Source organism: Oncorhynchus nerka, linkage group LG28 (genome assembly GCF_034236695.1).
Source record: "Oncorhynchus nerka isolate Pitt River linkage group LG28, Oner_Uvic_2.0, whole genome shotgun sequence".
In the NCBI taxonomy this organism is placed as follows: domain Eukaryota; kingdom Metazoa; phylum Chordata; class Actinopteri; order Salmoniformes; family Salmonidae; genus Oncorhynchus; species Oncorhynchus nerka.
In genome coordinates, this window is record NC_088423.1 from 69,712,796 (window position 1) to 69,735,085 (window position 22,290).

The 22,290-nt window shown below is 44.1% G+C and overlaps 1 protein-coding gene across 3 annotated transcripts; it reads right to left on the minus strand.

The window, feature by feature from the left end:
* Positions 1 to 1,086: 1,086 nt before the first annotated feature.
* On the minus strand, positions 1,087 to 21,896 carry LOC115113617 (pyruvate kinase PKM-like). 3 transcript variants are annotated; one of them, XM_029641443.2, is made up of 11 exons: positions 21,807 to 21,896; positions 14,776 to 14,954; positions 13,982 to 14,073; positions 8,764 to 8,895; positions 8,163 to 8,349; positions 7,708 to 7,978; positions 7,314 to 7,464; positions 7,010 to 7,162; positions 5,747 to 5,913; positions 3,810 to 3,991; positions 1,087 to 2,303 (listed from the first exon to the last, which is right to left on the minus strand). In XM_029641443.2, exons 1-11 carry the CDS (start codon positions 21,848 to 21,850, stop codon positions 2,197 to 2,199), a joined length of 1,665 nt encoding a protein of 554 aa, XP_029497303.1. In that variant the 5' UTR covers positions 21,851 to 21,896; the 3' UTR covers positions 1,087 to 2,196. The 3 variants fall into 3 exon arrangements, with proteins under 3 accessions (XP_029497303.1, XP_029497304.1, XP_029497306.1); XM_029641444.2 differs by lacking the exon at positions 21,807 to 21,896 and adding an exon at positions 20,442 to 20,548; XM_029641446.2 differs by lacking the exon at positions 21,807 to 21,896 and adding an exon at positions 17,843 to 17,867.
* Positions 21,897 to 22,290: the final 394 nt, after the last annotated feature.

A 22,290-nucleotide genomic window follows, 5' to 3' on the forward strand; every position in this document is an offset into this window, starting at 1 on the left:
AAACTGTGGGCCGGACACACCCCCATTCACATTGATGGAGCTCTTGTGGAGCAGGATGAGTGTCCAAACACACCAACAATTGTGAACAGGGCACAACACCTCTTCACCCTCAGAAGGCTGAAAAGATTTGGCATGGGCCCTCAGAGCCACCATTGAGAGCATGTTAACTGGCTGTATCACTGCTTGGTATGGCAACTGCTCAGCCTTCTAAGGTGCTACAGAGGATACTGCTCACAGCACATTTAAGTGGCCCTTTGTCCCCAGCACAAGTTGCATCTGTAAAGATCATGCCGTTTAATCAGTTTCTTGATATGCCACATCTGTCAGGTGGATGGATTATCATGGCAAAGGAGGAATCCGAACATATTTGTGCATGAGAGAAATAAGCTTTGTGTGTATGGACATTTTTCGGTCTTATTGAAGCTCATGAAACCAACACATTGAATTTATTTTCATTTAGCAAATATTTGTTACTCTACATTGCTCAATAAAGTCTATACCGGTTGTATTCAGTGCATGTGACATTTTGTTTGAGTACCTCAGGACAGTTGTACCTATCTAGGCAGAGCTTACATCAAGACATCTGTACTGATGGCGCCTGGTAAACTGTTAGAACGACGTAGTCTGTCAGACTCAATCTCTGGCGATTCTCTTGTATGTGGCCTGAAGGAGAGCCCCAGTATATCCCAGGCACTCGGCTCCTGGCTGAGGTGATGGGTGAGACACGCAGGCAGGTGGGGGTGGTTTACAGCCAGGACTGCCAGTGACAAACCGCTTTCTTACCTCGGTTCAATAAAATTACCCACTGAAATTGGCTTCAAGTACACTCATTAACTTCCCCTAATTTCTTGATATCATAGATTCTATGGAGTCCTTGAAGTATTAAGACCACATTAAGCAAATGAACTGAGGCACATGTGGAGTGTAAATTCTATGTACTGTAGTGTTAACAGTTCGTCAGTGGTGAGTAGCTCCAACACAAAAGAGGCAAGCCGTTATGAGATGGCATGTACACAAATGGTCTGTCTGACCTTAAGAGGATAGCTGGGTTTAACACTGCCGTAATAACATGACAGGAACAAGACAGGTGCTCGTCTCTTTTAATGATTGAAATCCAGTCAGTCATGAAGGACAACTCATTACACCAGTTAACATTGTTAGACCTTACACCCTACCATCACAATCAAAGAAGCAGTTGGACATTTAGACACACACACACTAGATCACCGACAGGAACAAGAGAGCAGGTGCAGGAGGAATGAAGAGGTTGTTGGGGAGGGGGGGGGGGGGGCATGTCCAACTAATCCCTTTATCCACCCCCCAGTGCCCTCTGAAAGACCCTCAAAGTACTGAATTCACACAGCACTAATTTGAGAGAACAAGTAGCAGCCTACATAGTGGTTCATAAGTGCCAACTTAGTTATATGACCAAAATACAAATAAATGTGAGTTAAGAATACTTCAACACACAAAACAAAATCTGTAGTCAAACAAACATGGACACCCAATACATTATAGGATTTCTCTATGTTAGACAAAATATGTGGTATTGGATGCCCAGAATCTAAATTCACCTTTCACAAAAGTATAACACAGAATGTAACATTGTCTACAGTAGATTGAGAGTGTAAAGAAAGCAAGTATACAGTGCACAATGTAAATACAGACAACACTACAAGGAGCTGTTTGGGAGAAGAGTTTAACTGACAGGGTCATAAAAAGCTGTTCGCGTCGGGTCGCCGCCATTTTGTTCGCGTTATAGGAATGAGAGTGTGTGTTTTGTTTACAAGTTACAGTACAGCAGGTGTGCCCCGCCTCCCCCTCAAAACAGAAGCGCCCGGGATGCGCAGATCGATAGCTCTGCAACCTAGCCTTTCAGTCTGGTTTGAATATAAGAGTCATACATGGTTTTGTTTGTGTGAATAAATACAGCCGTTTCTGGTGGGCGCATACAGATATCCTGGAGATTGGGGTACAGGGGGAGCACAGAACACATTTACATGAGGGGAACCCTGGAGAGGTGATTGTCGTGGGGAGGAGATTTCCTATTGGTCAAGTCACCACCAGGTGTTTGTTTCAGTGAGTTTAAACTGTTGTGGGATGTACAAGTCAGCCCTGGTGATGGGAGAGGGGGTGGTGAGCAGAGGGACAAGGGGAAGACAGTGGAGGGGTGAGAAGGGGAAAGGTAGTCATAATTCAAGGAACCACAACCACACGCATGGTGTTAGTGTAGCCAGAGCCTGGGCGCCAACCGGTCAGGACGATCACCACATCTCCCTCCTTGAAGAACCCTCGCTCCTTTCCTGGGAAACAAAGAGCACAGTTGTCAACGCCATACCAGGTCCAGAATCGGCAATACCAGAGCAAGAAATAAGAGATTATCCAGAGTCAGAGAATGGCACTTGGAGACAGAAACGAGGCTACAACACTGACCTGACATCTTTGGGCAGATTGAGTTCAATATTACATTTGGAATGTTTAAAAATGAACATTTTTTGAGACAGCCATTAATAAAGCAATTATTTCAAACAATTTGACTTGGGTAAAAACAATCCAACTACATCACGGTAATCATTTATGTGAATAGTAAATCTATTGACACTGTATATCAAGATGTAACCTAGGCCTACTCACTGGATGCTTTGGGTTGAGCTTCTTTTGGCTGATTTCAATTTGTCTCCTGGGGCTACAGGTGACGGCTTCCCTTCGGGACTTTATTGTACTGATCAACATTTGCAACGTAACAGCACTCTCCTTTTAAATGTGCAAGCTGTTTCTAAGACCGTCATTCATGAGGCACATGCAGTTACTTCGGCGGGGGAGACGTGAGGGAAAGATGATTAACCCAGTGAACGTTTGGTGACAGCTTTGAAAAAGGCATATTTTGCATAAGTTCACAAACAAAGTTCTAGGGTAGTGAATTGATTTTAACTGAAGCTGTAAGCTAGCAAGGAAAGTTAGTATCAGTGTGCATCGTTCCCTTTCAAGACAATTCGATACACGGGCTCCGATACGTTTAGTTTCAAACTTCTGTATGATTCGAGGAATGAATTGATGGTGTGATACGACACACTACCATTTGTTGCATACACACATTTTCCATTGTAAATTACAATATGCTGCTAATGGAGCTGGGCTTCTGAACTGGGTCTGGCAGAGTTGACTCAAATGCATGCAGTGAAAAACAAAATAATCTAAAACCAAGAAATTAAATATAAAACAGAATTTGGAGAAGTAAAAATATTTTATAGGGGCCCCCTTAGTGATTTATTAACCATTAAACTAGGTGGTTCAAGCCCTGAATGCTGATTGGCTAATTACATTGGAAACCAGTTTATAATAGCAAGGCATCTCAAGGGTTTGTGATAAATGGCCAATATACCACAGTTAAGGGCCGTGTCCAGGCACTCCGCCGTGCATAAGAACAGCCCTTAGTTGTGAAGTCTTGGAGTCTGTGGAGTCTAATGTAATGAGTCTTGGCCATATAACACACCTCCTCGGGCCTTATTGCTTAATTATTTTACCTGGTATATTGACAGAAAACAGCACAATATTTTATCTTCAACACTAATGACACAAAAGTGTTGCAGGGGAGAGGATTAGTGTGCCCATTTGAAATGTTATATATATATATATATATATAAATATTTTTTTTTCATGCTACAAAAGGTTGGAGACCCCGTGGTTTAGACTGTTTGGAAGCTGACGGACTGACCGAGCTTCTCTTCTTCTGGTGAACACTAAATATCATAGATGTAAGATCAACTGGACATCTCATGAAGAGAGATATAATGGCTGCAGACTCTCACCCATTTCCATGGCGAAGTTGACCCTGAGGTCGACGTCATCGGCCCAGACGTCGTGAGCAGGCTTGTTGTAGAAGACGGGGAAGATCCCGCGATACAGGTGGGCCTGGCGGGCGGTCTGGCCGTTACGGGTCACAGCAATGATGGGGGCGCGGGGCCTGTACCTGGAGATCAGGTGGGCTGACCTGCACACAGACAACACAGCTCAGACTCCTTCAGCCAAGGACACATCAAAGGCCTGCTGCCATTTCAGATATGGGAATGGCAGCAGATATGGCTTGAACAAAGCCTACACAAAATCTAGAAAGGGGGTAGATTTGAAACTTAAAATGCATTTCTGAAATATTAGGAAAATTATTTGATTAGTGGAGGACCTACTATAGTAAAATAAATATGCATTTATGTCAATGGGAGACATCAACGAATATGGCTACACTAAGTCTAAGGATGTCTCAAAGCCACAGTCAAAATTAACATTTCATCCTGTCGGTTCTGTTGGGGGTTACAAAGACAGTCACTCTAGACTGGTCAAACAAAATAATCACAATGAGAGTTAAAAATAGTTAGGAAAAGGTCACGGTTGAGCAGTCAAAAAGGGTCAGCGGGAACACAACTCAATAACGACTGTGGAACCTTCTACCCTGACAAACTGTATGGCTCTACCAATGCAGGTGTTCCCAATAATGTTGAGGACTCTTCATGAATAGTGTTCTACTTGTATTTATCATCTACAGATCTATCTACAGAGTGGCCTCTGTTAGAACAACCCATAACACTCCCCCACCCTTCTACAGCTCATATTACTGCCTCCACCCACCCTGGAACACTCCACCCACAGAGGGGGGCGTCTATCTGGGACCATGCAACCGTTCCCCACCAATCTAATGTAGGGGAACAGGATGTTAAGGGTCAGAGTTGCATGTTCTGTAAGTCCCTGATCTGTTGCTGCCCGTCCCTCCCCTCCCAGTCTTCCTCCCACCTGCCCGTCCCTCCCCTCCCAGTCTTCCTCCCACCTGCCCGTCCCGCTCCTCCCAGTCTTCCTCCCACCTGCCCGCCCGTCCCAGTCTTCCTCCCACCTCCTCCCAGTCTTCCTCCCACCTGCCCGTCCCGCTCCTCCCAGTCTTCCTCCCACCTGCCCGTCCCGCTCCTCCCAGTCTTCCACCTGCCCGTCCCGCTCCTCCCAGTCTTCCACCTGCCCGTCCCGCTCCTCACAGTCTTCCTCCCACCTGCCCGTCCCGCTCCTCCCAGTCTTCCTCCCACCTGCCCGTCCCTCCCCTCCCAGTCTTCCTCCCACCTGCCCGTCCCTCTCCTCCCAGCCTTCCTCCTACCTGCCCGTCCCTCTCCTCCCAGCCTTCCTCCTACCTGCCCGTCCCTCTCCTCCCAGCCTTCCTCCTACCTGCCCGTCCCTCTCCTTCCAGCCTTCCTCCTACCTGCCCGTCCCTCTCCTCCCAGTCTTCCTCCTACCTGCCCGTCCCTCTCCTCCCAGTCGCTAGCACAGCACTTGAACGAGGACTCCTCTGCGCCACAGGCCACGGCGTCGCAGCTCCTCAAACAGCTGTCTGTGAAATGTGGCTGCCTCAGCCTCCCGAGCAATCTGAGTGCGAGGGTGGGCCCGGGGCACGAGGGTTACACTCAGTCACACCACTACGAGGCGTTCCTTGCACCTGAGGCACATGGCAAACGCCTATCTAGTCCTGGTCCAGTTCATTTACGGAATAGTGGATGTAACGACTAAAACATTGGCTGTCGATCAGAGGCACTACCAGATATAGAGACTCTTCTTATAATGAGTCAACTTTCAGTGATCTCCAGTTTGTTGTGACCGTAAGGACCTGTAAACACGTGCCATGCCCTTTCATTCAGTCCGTCTCTCCCTACTCTGGCTTCTCACAAACCTCCCGAGTCCCTCCCAAACAGCCGTGCTACATCCACCAGCCTACCTTCCAGAGTTAGTGAGCACAATGAACGCAGAGGACAAGATCTTAAAGGAGGCCTCCACGGCGCCGATGGCGATTGCCTCGGCCGGGTCGGTGGAGTGTGGTGCGGCGCGCCGCAGGTCCTCGAACACCTGCCGATGGAACATGGCTGCTTCTGCCTCGCGAGCGATCTGGCACAGGCGATGGCAAGATGTAGCAGACAGACAGGGAGAACACCAGACAGATATAAGGAAAGAGTGATAGGAGAAAAGATGAGGGTAGGACGTTAAGGTGAAAGGAATAGGTAGGCAGAGGGAAAGGAGAGAAATGTAGGTGCAGTTTAGTGAGACAAGAACAAAACACACGTTAAAAACACATCCAATGGGCCACTGCAGCCAGTCCATGTAGCTATGGCATCTAACACCGCAACACATCACAGCATTACAACACACTAAACTGCTTTTATGATTCTATGGTAATTCTATCGTTAGAATTACTACATACCACCCAAACTGACAGCTCATTCAAACTAGTTAGCTGGTTAGAGGTTATGAGATGGGCAGATGACTATAGTCAACTGGTGTTGTAACATGCATGCTTTGTACAGTCACACATGTGAAGAGATCGTAGATCAGGAAATTAAACGAAGAAGAAAGCTTCCAAAGTCCAATAAAAAAAAACGGAGGGAAAACATTCAAAGACCGTAAAAGAGAAGCTGTTAAGAGGCAGTTAGTCTGAGCCTAATGCCAGTCCTTGTGTAGGACAGTGCTTTCAGTTAACTCAATGCATTCTTAGAGGCGAAAACGGGTTTAAGAGTGTGAAGGACATGGTGCTGCAGTGAACTCATAGGCAGCTGCTCAAGGACTGCCGAGTAACTCCTGCTTGCACCCAGAGAGGAGTGCAGCAGCTGAACTAGAGTCAGCTGTTAAAGGTCTGAGTAGAAGGAAATGAGGGCAGCGTCAGCCAGATTCTCCACCCATGTCCTACACTCTGTACTATTAAAACCTAGTGAGCAAACCATTATGGATCATTACAACATTATGACTCAATATAACACCGTCTGAATCCAGATTGCTTTGCTGACCCTGACAAACATCACATAAGACATAAAACATGATAAATGTGTAAGTGGAAATGGGACGTCATCAGCAACATGACTTCCAGTAGCCCTGAACCTGCTGTTGATAGGTCTATAAGGTGTAGGTCAGGACCAGTGGAAGCCCGGGGCTGATGACACCCAGAATGAAGGACAGTACTGGAGGGTAACTGTAGGGGGCAATGTCTCACCATGTGCTGTGTGCGGACAGCCTCCAGTGGGTAGTCTCCCTTGGCGGTCTCTCCACTCAGCATGATGCAGTCAGCTCCATCCAGCACGGCATTGGCCACGTCACTGCCCTCAGCACGGGTGGGCCTGGGCTTCTTGATCATGCTCTCTAACATCTGTGGGAAGCACAGGGGTTCACAATGTCAGGCTACCAACAGTGAAATAACACACAACCTTTCACATCACAACAAACTGCAGCATGCCTGTGGAAATAGAAATGTCTCCTGTTAAAAAAAAAGTTTAAAAAGGTATCACAACTAAACTGACCTGTGTGGCGCAGGTGATTGGCTTGCCGGCTCTGTTGCAGCGGCCAATCATCATCTTCTGGGCCAGGAACACCTTCTCTGTCGGGATCTCAATTCCCAGGTCTCCACGGGCAACCATGATGCCATCACTGGCTTCCATGATTTCGTCAAACCTGCACAGGGGACGGGACACCGGATTCAGATGTACTAGTCGGATTTAACATTCCTATCGTGTTTACAAACTATGATAAGACCTACTGTATGCCATTCATTCTAATGTGAATTGAGTGACAGAACGTAAGGATTTTGGGCACAGGCCAGGTCGAGCACAATTTCTACTAATCAAGGATTAAAAAAATAAAAAATTAAAAAAAAATCAGCTTGTATTTCTGTGCATTTCATGCCATCACACAGACCTGCGAACTCCCTCGTGGTTCTCCAGCTTGCTGATGATCTTGATGTTCTTGCCCTTCTCTCCCAGCACCTTCCTGACAGCGTGCACGTCGGCTGCTTTACGGATGAAAGAGGCAAACACCATGTCCACTCCTTGCTCCACGCCGAAGGTCAGGTCAGCGATGTCCTTGTCAGAGACAGCAGGCAGGTCCACAGCAGCACCAGGCAGGTTCACACCCTTCTTACTGCCCAGGGTCCCTCCATTCTCAATCTCACACATCAGGTAGTCCTCACCTGGGGACACACATTGAGGAGACAGCGTTAACATCTCCAGGCTATAAAGAATAGGAAGCTCCATCTGGCCATCCTCTAACCACCCAAAAGCTCAGTAAGTGAGGGGATTCTAGGGCTCATAGATCCACAAAGGAATATTCTCTAGTCTATTCAGCTCTTAAGTGGGAGCCAGACATGAACTCACCGATCTCCTTGACCTGGAGGGACACGAGTCCATCGTCGATGTAGATCTTGCTGCCCAGCTCCACCACCCTGGTGATGTTCTTGTAGTCCAGCCACAGATTGTCTTCATCACAGTTCTCCTGATAGGCTTCATCCAGGGTCAACTTGATCATGTTGCCCTTCTTCAGCTCCACCTCAGACGTGCCACTCTGACACACAGGACCATGGATGAGTCTCAATAGGAATCACGACTATTGGGGGGGTCAACCACTCAATGAAGTAAAAGGAGTTTGAAATTTACCATACCAATCTCAAGCTTGAAGTAGTCCAAAATATGCAGTAAATGTAAACCTTGTATATTTGAGGTTGAAGGTGGCTTATGAAATTTGCAATTCCACTAAAATATCAGGCTTGATTTAGCCTTTAAAAAAAAAACACCTACAAAATGTCTATTAACTATAATCCTAATTTCCCGTTGCTGCAGTATTATTTTCCTGCTGTAGCAAACTGGCTCAAATTAAGATCCTACATCTGTACTCAATATTTTGTACAACAAAATGTGTAGTAAACATTGGATAGGGCCTCCAGTGCTGGGAACATGGTAGTTGGTTGTTTCTACTCACTCCCTTGATAAGTCCAGTCCTGATCTCAGGTCCCTTGGTGTCCAGAGCGATGGCCACGGGGCGGTAGTGGATGCTGCCGGCCTCAAAGCTCTCACAGGCCTCACGCACATTCTTAAAGGTCTCACCGTGGTACTGTGGAACAGAGAATAGATTTTAAAAAACATTTTCTATAAAAAAGGAAATTATTTTTTGAACAGGCTTTTAACAAACACTAAAGCAACAACGCATCAGCCAGACATTGACATTTTATTTCAGTGACGAAGTGGGATGGCCCAGGCATGGGAAAACTCAGAGGGTGGACACCTAGTGTAGGTGTAATGAGTCACACAACTGAGCATAATCAGCTGACAACATACTGTATCAGGGCATAAACGTGACAAATATGACCACAATCAAGGACATGGTCTAGACAACTGTTACCAGTAGCTCAAACATCTAGCTACCCTCTGTATAGTTTAAAATAATAATAGAAATGATAAAACCACTGCCCACAACATTTAAGCTCACAAATCAAAGGAAAACCACTTAACACCAACCAAATCTGGTGAATTTAAACTCTTTCTAATGCTGTTAACGTCATGTCTCAACGCTCAATGAGAGAGATGCAGCCATGTCAGTAGCGCAAGTCACAGATCAAGTGGCGCTTGTAGTCCTCCATTTAGGAAATCACCTCACAATTCAAATGTTTCAGTTTAGACAGAATATTAATTTGACTTTGCTGCCTAGTGTGCTAGCTAGGAAGTGGATCTACAGTTTCATTAAATTTGCCATGACAAAAAGGCTTGTGGAAAAAGCAACTCCCTCACGAGCCTCATCATTGAAGGTATAGTTTGCCAAAAAGAACACTTTATCCACTTGACTACTATAGAAAGTGGAGTTGATAATCCACATCATGAATACCTCTTCTCAGCAAGTTAGAGAAAAGCAAGTTGGAGTTCTGTGATTTAAAATATTTGTTTATATTCAGCAGAAATTTAATTCACCAGACACTATGGCTGGTTCACCAAAAAGTTGATTTCATACCCCCATGTTGGAGTGAAAGACAATTCAATTTACGGCATGTGCAAGTGTAAAACCAAATACATTTTGCACAAGTAACCATAATCTTCAGGCATGTGAAAACTGCTCCCAACTTGCCAGATGGGCAAGTACCCATGAGAGCTTAATGTCAACCCCTGATTTATGCCTAGTCCCTATTCAGATTAGGCACCACAGTGCAATACCCTTCAATTGTAAACACGTGGGGTTAACATGAAACCTTATCCACAGACAGTATGACCTGGACATTTACGCAAGAGAACACAGTTTACAAAGAGTTAAATATGCTACTACAACCTGCCTGTTCACATGTACATCACAACTACACTAATGGTATTGAGTGGCAGTGCTAGCACTACCCTTGGAGACAGCTGCCCCAGATGGCTCATGCCGTTTCTCCATCTGGGTAACGTAACCTGAGCTTTACCTAAGCACTTAATTGGTAGGTAATCACACAGGGCTTCATTTCCAGTCGCGCCTTCCCAGTTATACTGCACTTCTGCTACTGTATCACCACAAACAGCCTTGGCATCAAAGGGAGCCAAAAGTGCAGTGCCAAATTACACCAAGATAACTACATTCCAGCATATACTTAAGAGCAGCTAGTCAGACGAAGCCAGGTCTAGTTTCAGCAAGAGGAAATGTAATTTCATGAAGCTATAAATAAAGACGTGGAAGTGCCCTTCCTAACATTTTGATAAGCCTCCATGACACAGCACAGCCAGTAGAGGGCCAGGAGACAGGTGAGTGGCTCAGGCCCCCTGCCTGAGTGTAGCAGGTTAAGACAGAGGAAGCGTCTTTGGCCTGGTAAGTGACCTCTACTGAACAGGGAATTGAAGCAGGTGACAGTGTGACGAGTGGGAGTGACGCAACCGGTTGCTCCAGGCCTGCATCCTGGGTGGGGTGATAAAGCTACAAGAGGAAGGCACAGATTAAGAATTTAGTGGCACAAGCTACCCCAGGTAAGGTTTCCACTGCTCCATCTCACAGTTTAGGGCCTACCTTTGGAGTTGTCTGGTCAGGATCACCCTTGAACTGCACACCCTGGTTGGCACCTAGAACATCTCATATTCAAACGAGATCTTCTGAATGTAGCTGATACTTTGCAAAGAAGCATGTCTGACAGACTATGACGACATTGAAGCAGGGAAGTGGTCAAGGTGGCAGCTTGAACAGAAGTTTTAGTGAGCTGCGCGCCAATCATGTCCGTGCCAAAAAGAGAAGCTAGCCGTTCTATTGCTAAACAAGAGAGGAACGTTCTTAGACAACTGCCATAATGCTTGCCCTACAGATAATCTCACGCTTTCAAAGTCTGTCGAAGATGACGAGTTCCCCTCTTTAACCGGTTACTCCGTGCAAACCTCCACCCTCCAAAAAACCCAACAGGGACTGACAGCTTGGCTACCCTGTCCCTACTCATCAACTCCAGGTCTGACGCCATTGAGAAAATGGTAGGCGCAAACACCATGGTAATTGAAGGCTGGAAAAAGACTGAAATTTGCGTGTGGTAAAATCAAGGATGTGAAAATTAGTGGCTACAGTTAGAGTTTGGAAAAGGTGGAACAGAATAACAATGTCTACCATAAATGTCACTGATCTGCAGCAATACACAAGATGGACTACTTCATGCCCGAGGTGGAGAATGAGGATGTGCGACGCTATCCGTATCTGCCAAGAAGTTACACCTGCAGAGAAGAATAAAGTCGGTGATACCGTCAGCAAGAGGCAACAGCAAAACGATTCAAGACCAAGGGGAAATCATCCTCTTGACTGACAGATTCTACAGGGATGCTGTCTGGAAAACCGTTCCTTCAGAGCCATGGTCTGCATGTCGAAAAGCATCTCAGCATGGATGACATAAGAACGAGTAACGGGTTGTGGCCAACGATCAAGAAAGCACAAAATGAGTGAAATCCTGCCTACGTCGGAGGACGAGGCTTCATCAGTTTGGAAATCCATATTCCATTTTCCTTGTAATGACTACCTAACAAGCCTTGGGTGACAATTTCCCAGACTACTCAGTTAACTCAAATTGAGTTTTTTTCCCCCTTGTATGACCAGATGGCTGCCTATTTTGTTTACAAACTCAAGGACTGAAAGTAGTTTATTTTTTATGCATACAGATCTGCTCTGACTTACTTTACACTGTTATTGTTCTACGTGGTTATTAATACGCGAGAAAGGTCTCATGTACACACACAGCACACCTACAAGGGTTTCTTTATTTTTTACTATTTTCTACATTGTAGAATATAGTGAAGACATCAAAACTATGAAATAACATATGGAATCATGTAGTTAAAAAAAAGTTTGAATCAAAACATGAGATTCTTCAAAGTAGCCACCCTTTGTCTTGATGACAGCTCTGCACACTCTTGGCATTCTTTCATTATCTCTAGGTTAACATATGCAGCTCTCTTTACAACTTTACGGTAAAATAAGCAAATAGATTAACCAGATGCTTTTCAAATTTCTGTGGAGAAACCGTACCCATTACATTAGGAAAAAAACTGATGTAATGAACAAGAGTACAGGGGGCTGAATTCTGCACTTGACTTCAATTATACTTAGGAATTGATTTATCCAATTGATCTTAAGACCCACTTCTATGTGGAACTTTATTCCTTGTCATGTCTTCTCTACTTGTGGTGGCCTTTACTTCATTGGTTGGTTGGCAATTATAATATTGACAAACTTCCAGTGAAACTGCTTTGTCAGATTTGAGTCATAATTTATCCACACTGATATGGAATAATCCACACATTGTATAAAAATACGGCTTTGTTTTTAGAATATTGGTTCTGAAATAATATCCTATTGGTGAACCAACTGGTAAATGAAGGTCTTTTACTCAGTTATAAGGAATTCTTATCACTATATAAGATCCCTGTAACACCTAAAGATCTTGAAATTGTTTTAGATGCCATTCCCTCAGGTGTTGCTTTATTATTCAGGAATGTGTCAAGACCTGACCCTCAGAACCTACCTTCCATTAACCCTGTTGACTCATCAGTAGGACAAATTGATTTTTCCCCTTTTGGGCCATTCAACAGAGCTATACAAACCTTGTTTCAGCAGGGTGTTGCATCTATACCGTATGTCATACCTTTTTGGAACAGTTTTATTGATAATATCGGTTGGAAAAAGTTTGAAACATGCCACACACCTACTTAGGAACGTCATTAATTTGGTTATTTTCTAAATATTACCCTACAAACCACTATATGAAGAAGTTGAAGAAAAACACCATTAGAAAAAGGCACAATTTGAATTAACCACCCAAAACAGTGTTGTATCTTTTTGGCATTGTCTCCATGTAAGGAATCTGTTAAGATATCAATAGATTTATAATTGAACACATGAAGATTTCACACCATTATGGAGAGATGTATTGCATGGATTCTTTACCTACAATAGAAATAAGTTGAAACAATGTAATTCATTTCATTATTCTTTTGGCCAAATTTCATATTCAAAACATAAATTCACACATTCTTACAAAAAGAAATTGAACTATATTTTAAGAAAATTAAATACTCTAACAGCTTTTTTTGTTGGTACAATTATAATTCTATGCATGTCCTTTAAGGTCCTTGTAATGTGATAGTACCCCCTAGCCCAATTGTCATGTGTGATAAATATCCCCCCCCATGTACTGATGTATTGTTAAAAAATAATTATACCTTGGTGCAGCTAAACTTGATTTAAAGCTCATCAAAACAGACTGTGGGTTTGTGCTATTCAGTAGAACTGGGAATTGCCAGGGCGTCGCGATATGATCACAATACTTTGGTGCCGATACAATATGCATCACGACTCACTGTGATTTTATTGCAATTCAATGTTTCAAACATATTGCTCACTATATGTCTGCTGCAGAGGGACAAGTAGGCGCAATGAGAAACCTGTTTTGATCAGTCATGGAAATAAATACTGAAAAGAAGTTTGTTCCCCATTTTTTTTAAATCGATGATTTAAAAATACTGACGTTTGTGCAGTTTCAGCCAAATAGTGCAAAAATAGAGATACATAGTGAAAATAATATCCTGATATGTAACTATTGACTCCACCCCCCCCCACCCTCTCACTACTATTCAGATATATAAAGTTTAGGTCTGGATCCAGTCTGATCATCCTCCACTGCAGCAATCTAGGCGTCTAGACATGCTAGGGAACCCACCTCGTGAGATCCATGGGAGAAGTTCATGCGAGCGATGTTCATCCCAGACTTGATCATCTCCTTCAGCATGTCCACAGAGCGGGAGACTGGCCCTGTTATGACAGATAAGGGTTAGAGGTAGGGTTTAAACTTCAGTACACAGTGTGATGTCATACAGTAGGTATTTCACAGCATCATGCTAGAGTAGAGGGTCTTCGATGTAAAAAAAATAGTATAGACCTACAGACATTTGAAAGCTAGCATCCATTGTGTGTGGCGATATACCGCATACCGGGGTATTTGGAAATGGCAACGGGATGGTTTTTCAATACTGTTGAAACCATTAAATATTTGTAGCTACTTTAAGTACATACATGCAGTCAATTTGTGATGAAGAATTTCACCTGCACCTTAATTTTTTCATTATGAAACTCAGAAGTTACAGTATGGAACTACTAAAAGTTTGCCATCTAGATATCTTCTAACTATTAAGTTAATGTGCTAAAAGCTATGCAGTTGTGCATTTGGTTTACTAATTTAGTAGCTAGTTATCCCATCTTCAGCTAGATGGCTGTCTGTCCTCCAAATAGTTTAGGTCAGACATTTGGCAATGCATTCGTTAGCATTTTCTATGGGATTTTACATATACCTGTTAGCATTGCTAACCTTCAAATTACAGAAACTCAGTTGAGTTTGAAAATAGCAGCCCTTGTGTTTGGTGCCGGCATTACCGAATATCCCAGATGGCACAAGGTTAGTATTTAGGTAAGACCATCTGGATACCGCCCTAGCCTAGCGTGTGTGTAGCCACTGACCAATAGTACAGATGATGCCAGTGTTGCGGGCAGTGGTGGGCTCAGAGTCGATGTCCAGCAGGCACAGGTGCTCCAGGAATGTGTCGGCCATGGCAGCGCCGAGCTGCTGCGTCTGGACGAAGGCAGAGCCCATGTCTTGAGACTTTGAACCGGGCATGATGGCAGATTTTGAAGAAGTCCTGGAGGAGGAGAGACATGAGGTGATATGAAGGGCATACTACTAAGACAGTAAGGTGCTAACGGTTCACTCAATTCAGTGTCGCCAATCTGGGGCATTATCAGGTTATGGACTGGACTGCCACATTAAACACAGAGGACCACACTGGTTCATGAAACCATCAACTTTAGATCCACCAGTCTACAACACTGTATAGCCTCGGGAATTAGCACGCAACAGCTTATTGGAGGCAATGTGTGGCTTTGTATCAACTGACGTCTGTGCAAATAAGTTTGTTTGTGGAATGAAGAACCCATTCAAAAGAGGACTACATCTGAAAAAGTGTGATTGAAATCCTTCCCTGCTGGTTCTCAGGCTGCACCATAGACAATAAAGACATGGGCCTAAATACGATTGATCTATAATATAGCCTGGGCTACAGTAACATTCCACAGCATTCTTTCACTGAGAAGCACATTGAGCTGTTTGCAAGTCATGGCAACCGCAGCCCTGACTGGCACAGTGCTTTCATGACTTCCTCCGACCCAGGACAGATCACTTTCAACATGGTTCAATACAGAGCTGTTGAAAACAAGGGGACATTTTGCAAAGGACTGCATGAAACCCAATAGGTTACTTCATAGCACCATAAAGTTATCTTGCTCAAGAGTCAAAACACTTCCCTTTTCTAGTGTCCGTCTTGACAGTATAACAAAACAGGCTCTTTGTACAGGTACTGTAGGTCAGGCCAAATTATGCATGGCTTTAGGGGAAGCTAAAAAAGTCAATGAGGTAGCTCTGTTTGTGTAAGGTGGAGCATCGCTACTTTGAGAGTGTGTGGAGTCCCGAGGCAACTCTGCAAGCTGCGACAGGAGCTCTGTTGCCATGGTTGTGTTGTAACCCAGGAATGTGGCAATAGATAGCGAACATAGCACAGACAGAAGGTATGCATGACAAGGGGGATCCCTGGAGGGCTGTCCTGGATACAAGACCGGGTTACCAAACTGGACTAGCCTAAACACTAACCAGTGTAGAGTTGACTTTCACCCAGTGTAAATTATAGAGTAACACTCACATGAACAGAGAACACGCTCACTGATTGCATCAAGGTGGAGCTTCTAGGAAATACTAAGCTTTCTAATAGGCTACATCTGTTAGTCTACAGACCTCTAAGACTAGTTAAAAACAGATGAGAATCTGCAGGATGCATAGGGACAGAGAGAGCATGTTATCTTCCTCAGTAGCCCTGCTTACTGCAAAGCACAATCACATATTTCCCCTCAAAATTACTCACCTAGCTTGAATTAGCAGAGGCCAAATTTGTTAGCCTAACATTTGCATTACCCAATGTATTCTGCACCCCAAAACCTCCTTGTTCTCATTCATTTGGCTACAGATTCTCCTCTCTGCAAGTAGGCCATTTCAGCAGAGCTGGGAATTGCCTGGAACCATAGGATATTATCACGATACTTAGGTGCCGATACATATTGTATCACGATTTTCTTGCGATTCGATGTTCGAAACATATTGCTCACCATATGCCAGCTGCAGAGGGACGAGAGAGCCATAAGAAAATAAGCGCTCAGTCATGGGAAAAAAAGCTATGAAAACAAATTGGCTCCCTATTTAAAAAGATGGAGAACAGGCTATGAAGGGAAAAAAAAATACTGGAGTTTGTGCAGGTACAGCCAACTAGCACAAAAATAATATTGCGATATTGTCAAAATGATATATTGTCAAAAAATAATATCCTGATATGTAACTATCGACCCCCCCCACCCCACTACTATTTAGAGCATGCTACCCTCTAGAACCAGGCCTACACACAGCTCAGCTCTTTTCAGTGTGTAAATGAATCGTGACAGGAACCTGCCACACAGCAGCAGTAAAACCAATAGGCAGCAGCTCAGTGACGTCAGAGCCGCAAAGGCAGCAGCCTTGTGTTATACGTGAGCACGGTCACATCCTGCTCTCTACAGACTCCCAACTGCGTACACAGCATGACAGCAGGGGCTAGCCGCCCCACAGAGGCTGCTGAACAGAAATCATACAATGTCTCATCTCAAATGAAGCCTAGATTCTTATCCCTGGAAAACACCATTTATAGCAGCCTGCAGGAAGCCTAACAGTGATTTTATTTTGGGGGGGTGAGACATGTAATGGGCTGGTTATGTAACCAGCAACAAACTCAAGAGGTTGCAGATATCAAGTTCAACATTTGCACATTGAAAACAGTTCCGTAGGCTACAAAATGCATAGTGGCACTTTATAGCGCAATTGCTTTTTATATGGTCACTTTGATTTTATTCCCATGAAATCAACAGGGACTAGTTTGGAACTATCCTACAGCCTCTAGTGGAGTCCTGACATGACCCAGCTATGCTTCCTCAGGAAATCCTCCCTACCCTGTGACTAACACAGCTAGGCTGATGGATCACCAAAAGATGCTCTACAGTCCAAGGCCATGCCAATCTGAGCCACCATTCATATGCCTGTGACAAAGATGTAAAGTATGTAAAGGGTTGACCTGGGGCCAGTGACTCACACCAGTAAGACATGCATCTGGGTCACTTAGGTTTAACTTTAGAGCTGCTCTGCTGCTATCAATCCTCTCCAAACCCTTCCAACAGCACTGCTCACTGGAACCAAATATGCTTCCCCGCTCTCCATGCCTACGTACTGCCCCTCACCCTCGCTTTTACTCAAATTCACACACGCATGCCATGCACACACTGCGATGTCTCCAATGCGCATTGGCAACATGGCCAGAGGTTGCCTTACAGATGACACCCTAGGAGCAGCCATGATGACACTGACACAGCCTATAAACCTACACTGGTGACCTCGAGAAGCCTAGCTCTCCCCCTGCGCTACATTGAGTCAGTCTCGTCATTCAGCTATGTGACGTACCAGTAGACCTTTCTGTTCCTCCTGTGGACGTACAAGGACGTAGCTGCTACAGACCTCCAGAGGATGTCCAGCCTGTGTGACCCCCCCCGGTCCCCACTGAGCGCAGCAGGAACAGCAGAGCTAACCGGACAGGCAGGAACTCCTGGTAGAGTGACTTGCCTGCCTACGCACAGCTCAGGAATAAATCCTCTTCAGCGAGGATAACATGCTGCAGTACACAGTCCAGGTTGCTGCATCCATGGAGCAGGCTGCGTGCCCTGATACTGCGGCTATACATGAGAGTGTGCTGTGGTAAACGATGTTGGCAGCACTAGGTCATATCACCCCTAGGGTTCTAAAATGGTGGATGTATATTCTAATAATAAACACAGGGTAAGTCTGTGTAGAAAACAAAGTGCTAGCTTGGGATTAGTGCATTGCATCATGCTGCAATGGGGTGGCAGTAGTCATACATCACTGGTCGGGTGACACCGTTGCATTCTGTGCTGCATTGCATTACACAGCAGAAAGTATCCATGTTCTGCTGTGCTGCTGACTAGCGTTACGCAGCACCTGTAGCCACTATGCTAGTCATAGCCAAGAGCAGGAGGCAAGGCTACCACTATGCATGACAGGCTGCATGGAAGTGGCACCAGCTACAGCAGGACTATGCAGAAAAACAGATGCAGTCACTGTAGGCCTACACCCCAAAACACTATATTTCTTCTTACTCAACTCTCAATAGCAGTTGAGTAGGAGACCGGGAGTATGCCATGCAAAATAGTGAGTCAGTTGGAGTTTTCAACCTGGGGATTCTGAGTAGTTATTCACCTCATTGAGAACAAACTTCAGGTGGCTAGTCAGTCATTCTCCCTGTGCACCGTTAGGGGCTATTGCATGATATATGGATGTCATAAGGTGAAAGCACCAATTTGTAAGTCGCTCTGGATAAGAGCGTCTGCTAAATGACTTAAATGTAAATTTAACACTCTGGAAAGTTACAGCAGGAAATGACTAAAAGGTGACACCATAGTGGGAGTATTTTAGACATTTACTGTGGGGCCTGCAGCCTACGTGCTCCCACCCCAGTACTCTGGCTATGCAGACTGCCAGATAGGGTACTGAAGTATACATTATAACCTAGGCCTCTCACACCCCTACGAGATGCACTATGTTGGGACATACCATAGTATAGCCCAGCCCCTCCTGTCCCCACTGATTACACAAGATTCCTCACCTACTGAGAAGTGCGCCTATGCCCCAGCACACAAAAATAGAAACCGGCTCCCCCAAGTGACCTGGCTGATGCTGTGTAAAGTATAGGGCCAGGGTGGCTTGTATTTCCTCCTACACAGGGCTCTGGGCCAGAAGAATCTGTTACATAACAATGGCTGAGAATCTCAGGAATAGTCCTAACCAGACTTAAGAGGAGCACTAAACCTTAATGTGAAGCCTAAATTAGTTCTGAGACTGACTAAGCATACATTTGATATGAAATTTGCTAATCGTTCAAGGTAATCTAGACAGGCTTCATCAAAAAAAAAAAAAAAAAAAAAAATGGAAGGCCTACATGACCATTTGATTTGGGAGCTGGGAGACATGGAACTGACCAAGTTCAGGGTTTGATGGAGGCTAACTGATAGAAAGAGCTATAGTATTGATGCATGACTAGTCAATAAACAGGCACAGCAGTAGAGATTTTCTAGAAGGTTGCACGGACTCCTCCCAATGTCAACAAAGCCAATCCATTGTGATATATTTAGGGCCATATAAAAAGTAGTTTTTTTGTCTGGGTTCACCGTATCGCGGATTTTATAGGGCCCTATAGTTTGACATGTCAGTGACGCCACACTACTGCAGTAAAGGTGCTTGTTGTAGACTTATTTCTAACAAAAGGACACCAGACCACTGCAAGTCACAGTTCGAATAAACGTTTTGTTCAGGAGGCTGGGTGGACCGCACATATCTGATTAATTAACCGGTAGTTTTAATAATAAGTTGGTAACATGAGAATGGTCGCAGTCATCAGTTTGCAGTACAATCAATCCACTGACGCGCCACAGGGCACGTTTCCATTTCTGCGTCACATTTTCACGATTTTAAGATATTGCGAAGAGAAACTGGCCAATGGAATTCCAAGTTCATCGGTTAACCACACCCACCATGCAAGACAAGAAAAAAGCACTTTTATTTTAAAATTCTCCCCTCTTTAAAATAAAGGTTTTAGACTGATACCATGTTAGTTCACGACAAATAACACCACTCAGAAAAATAGTCATTAAGTAGTAAGTTCACCTGTATGAATAGTTAACTTGAGAAAGCTGCATCACACTTGAGTTAGTCACTGACAAACGACACCATTCTTTGTATGACTACAACACCACATGGTTTGCGGATTTAAGATGGTTCAAAGTGACCACTACTATTACCTCTTACTATCTAGACAGTTTTCTTTCGGGGATACGTCCATTGCCTGGACTATGCCACTAAAGAAACCAGCTGGCAATACAGAATATGAGACCGTCAAAAATGAATAAAATGGCCATTTGGTGACATAAGTCCTACAAAACAAACGTACATCATGTCATTAGCTAGCTAGCTATCTTGTGACGAGACTCACCTTACTTCGGATGAACAACTGCTAGACTGACGTATTTCTCTTACACCCAGCTGCTCAAGGTGATCTCCCAAACTCAACCGGAACTATTTTTTTGTCCGATCCATCACGTATCCATCCGCGATAAAGAAGTAAGTCGCTATTCAAATGATATAATGCATTCAATCGAGATATATGGTTTCAATAATTCATACATATTTAGAATGTATTTATGTATGATTTCTGTTATATTCTTTGAAGAAGAAAAAAACACCCGGTAACCTAGGGCTTGGAACTATAAACCAAGGGAAAGTTTACATAAAGGAACATAATAATGAAAGTGCGGTGATGCGATACCGCTGATGTCCAATCAGGAACCTGAGAAGTATCTCTGAAGCATGGGGCAGACATGTGACTCAGGGATGCAGTATAATTTCTTGAACATCGGAATGGGTACCATAGGGTCTTATATTCAATTACCTGTATTTCAGTGACACTATCCTCAATCTCACTGTATAGTCAATAATTGCATAAATGTATGCCCATCGTGGTGGTTGGAGATGTGAAAATCCCAGGAAAGACACACCAAAAGATGCACGTATATCCTCGAAGCCGCAGTGCCTCATGGGATGCACCATGACTGAAAGGTTATATTATTGTGTAAGTAACAAATATGTAAGAAAATGATTGTATCTCACTCTCAAACAAATCAGTACTTCTCTCCTTTCCAGTCTCCACTCCTCTCACCCACACACATAGTATCTGATGATGATGACGACGATATTTGACATAATTGTAGTTACATCACAATATTATTTATCATGCAAGGCAAGTTCCACAACATGTCACTTTAACAGTTCACTTTTTCATTCAGGGAATTCAGAGGAGTCTGTCAGCAGCACCAGTATAACCACAGATAAAAGAAGGAGCCAGTATCTTTGGCATAACAGTTGAGAATGAGATAATTTATAATCAACAGCTCCCTCTAGTGTTCATTAGGAAGAAGAGCTTAGCTGAGGCTTAGCTTACTGTGGCTAAACTACAGTTGAATATTCCTTCCCCCAGCACAAACCTTTGATAGTTTCCCTCTAACATTTTCTCTTACTTTTATATCATGCAATATATTTTTGGTTAGGTAGTTATATAAACAAAAACCCTTTCACTCAATCTGAATTGTTGAATTCCTACTCAACTCAACCTCTTATCACAGATGGGAGAGAGACTACATGTCCCGTCTAACCCTTATCAAGCCAAGTTAGAGGCAAATTCCTACCTGCTGTCACTGTTGAAGTGTTCTAACTGTAGGGATTGTCTACATGTCATCATGTACAGTATTCAGTCCTGGCATGTAACCCCTCCCTCTCTGTCCCCTCCTACAGTAGTCCTCACCTGATCTCAACGGTAACGTTGCTGCAGCTGCTGCCACTGCCCATGTTGGCTTCTCCCTGGCCCCAGCCAGACTCTGGCTGTGTCCTGCACTCTGCTCTGCTCCCTCAGACCAATGGACACCTGCCCAGGTGAGGGACATTCCCTCCAACCCAATCACCTGGCAAAGCCCCCACCTGTCACAGGGCATTATCGTCTCACACACCACAGCCATGAGGTACAGTGAGATAGCCCTCACCCTGGTGAAATCCTCAGCCAAATCCTATAGATGTATAGATATTAGATGAGAGCTGTTATGATATATTCGTATTTTGATTTGTGAAAATATATGTTGTCTGACTATGATGATTGTTTACTTACATATAATGTCAAATCTTCAAGTTTTTATAATTTTTGAATGAAGTGATTATATATTTTTTAAAGACCTAGAACAGCAGTATTCACTGCAGAACTATCTATTCTATGTCTATGGCAAGTCTCCCCTGTA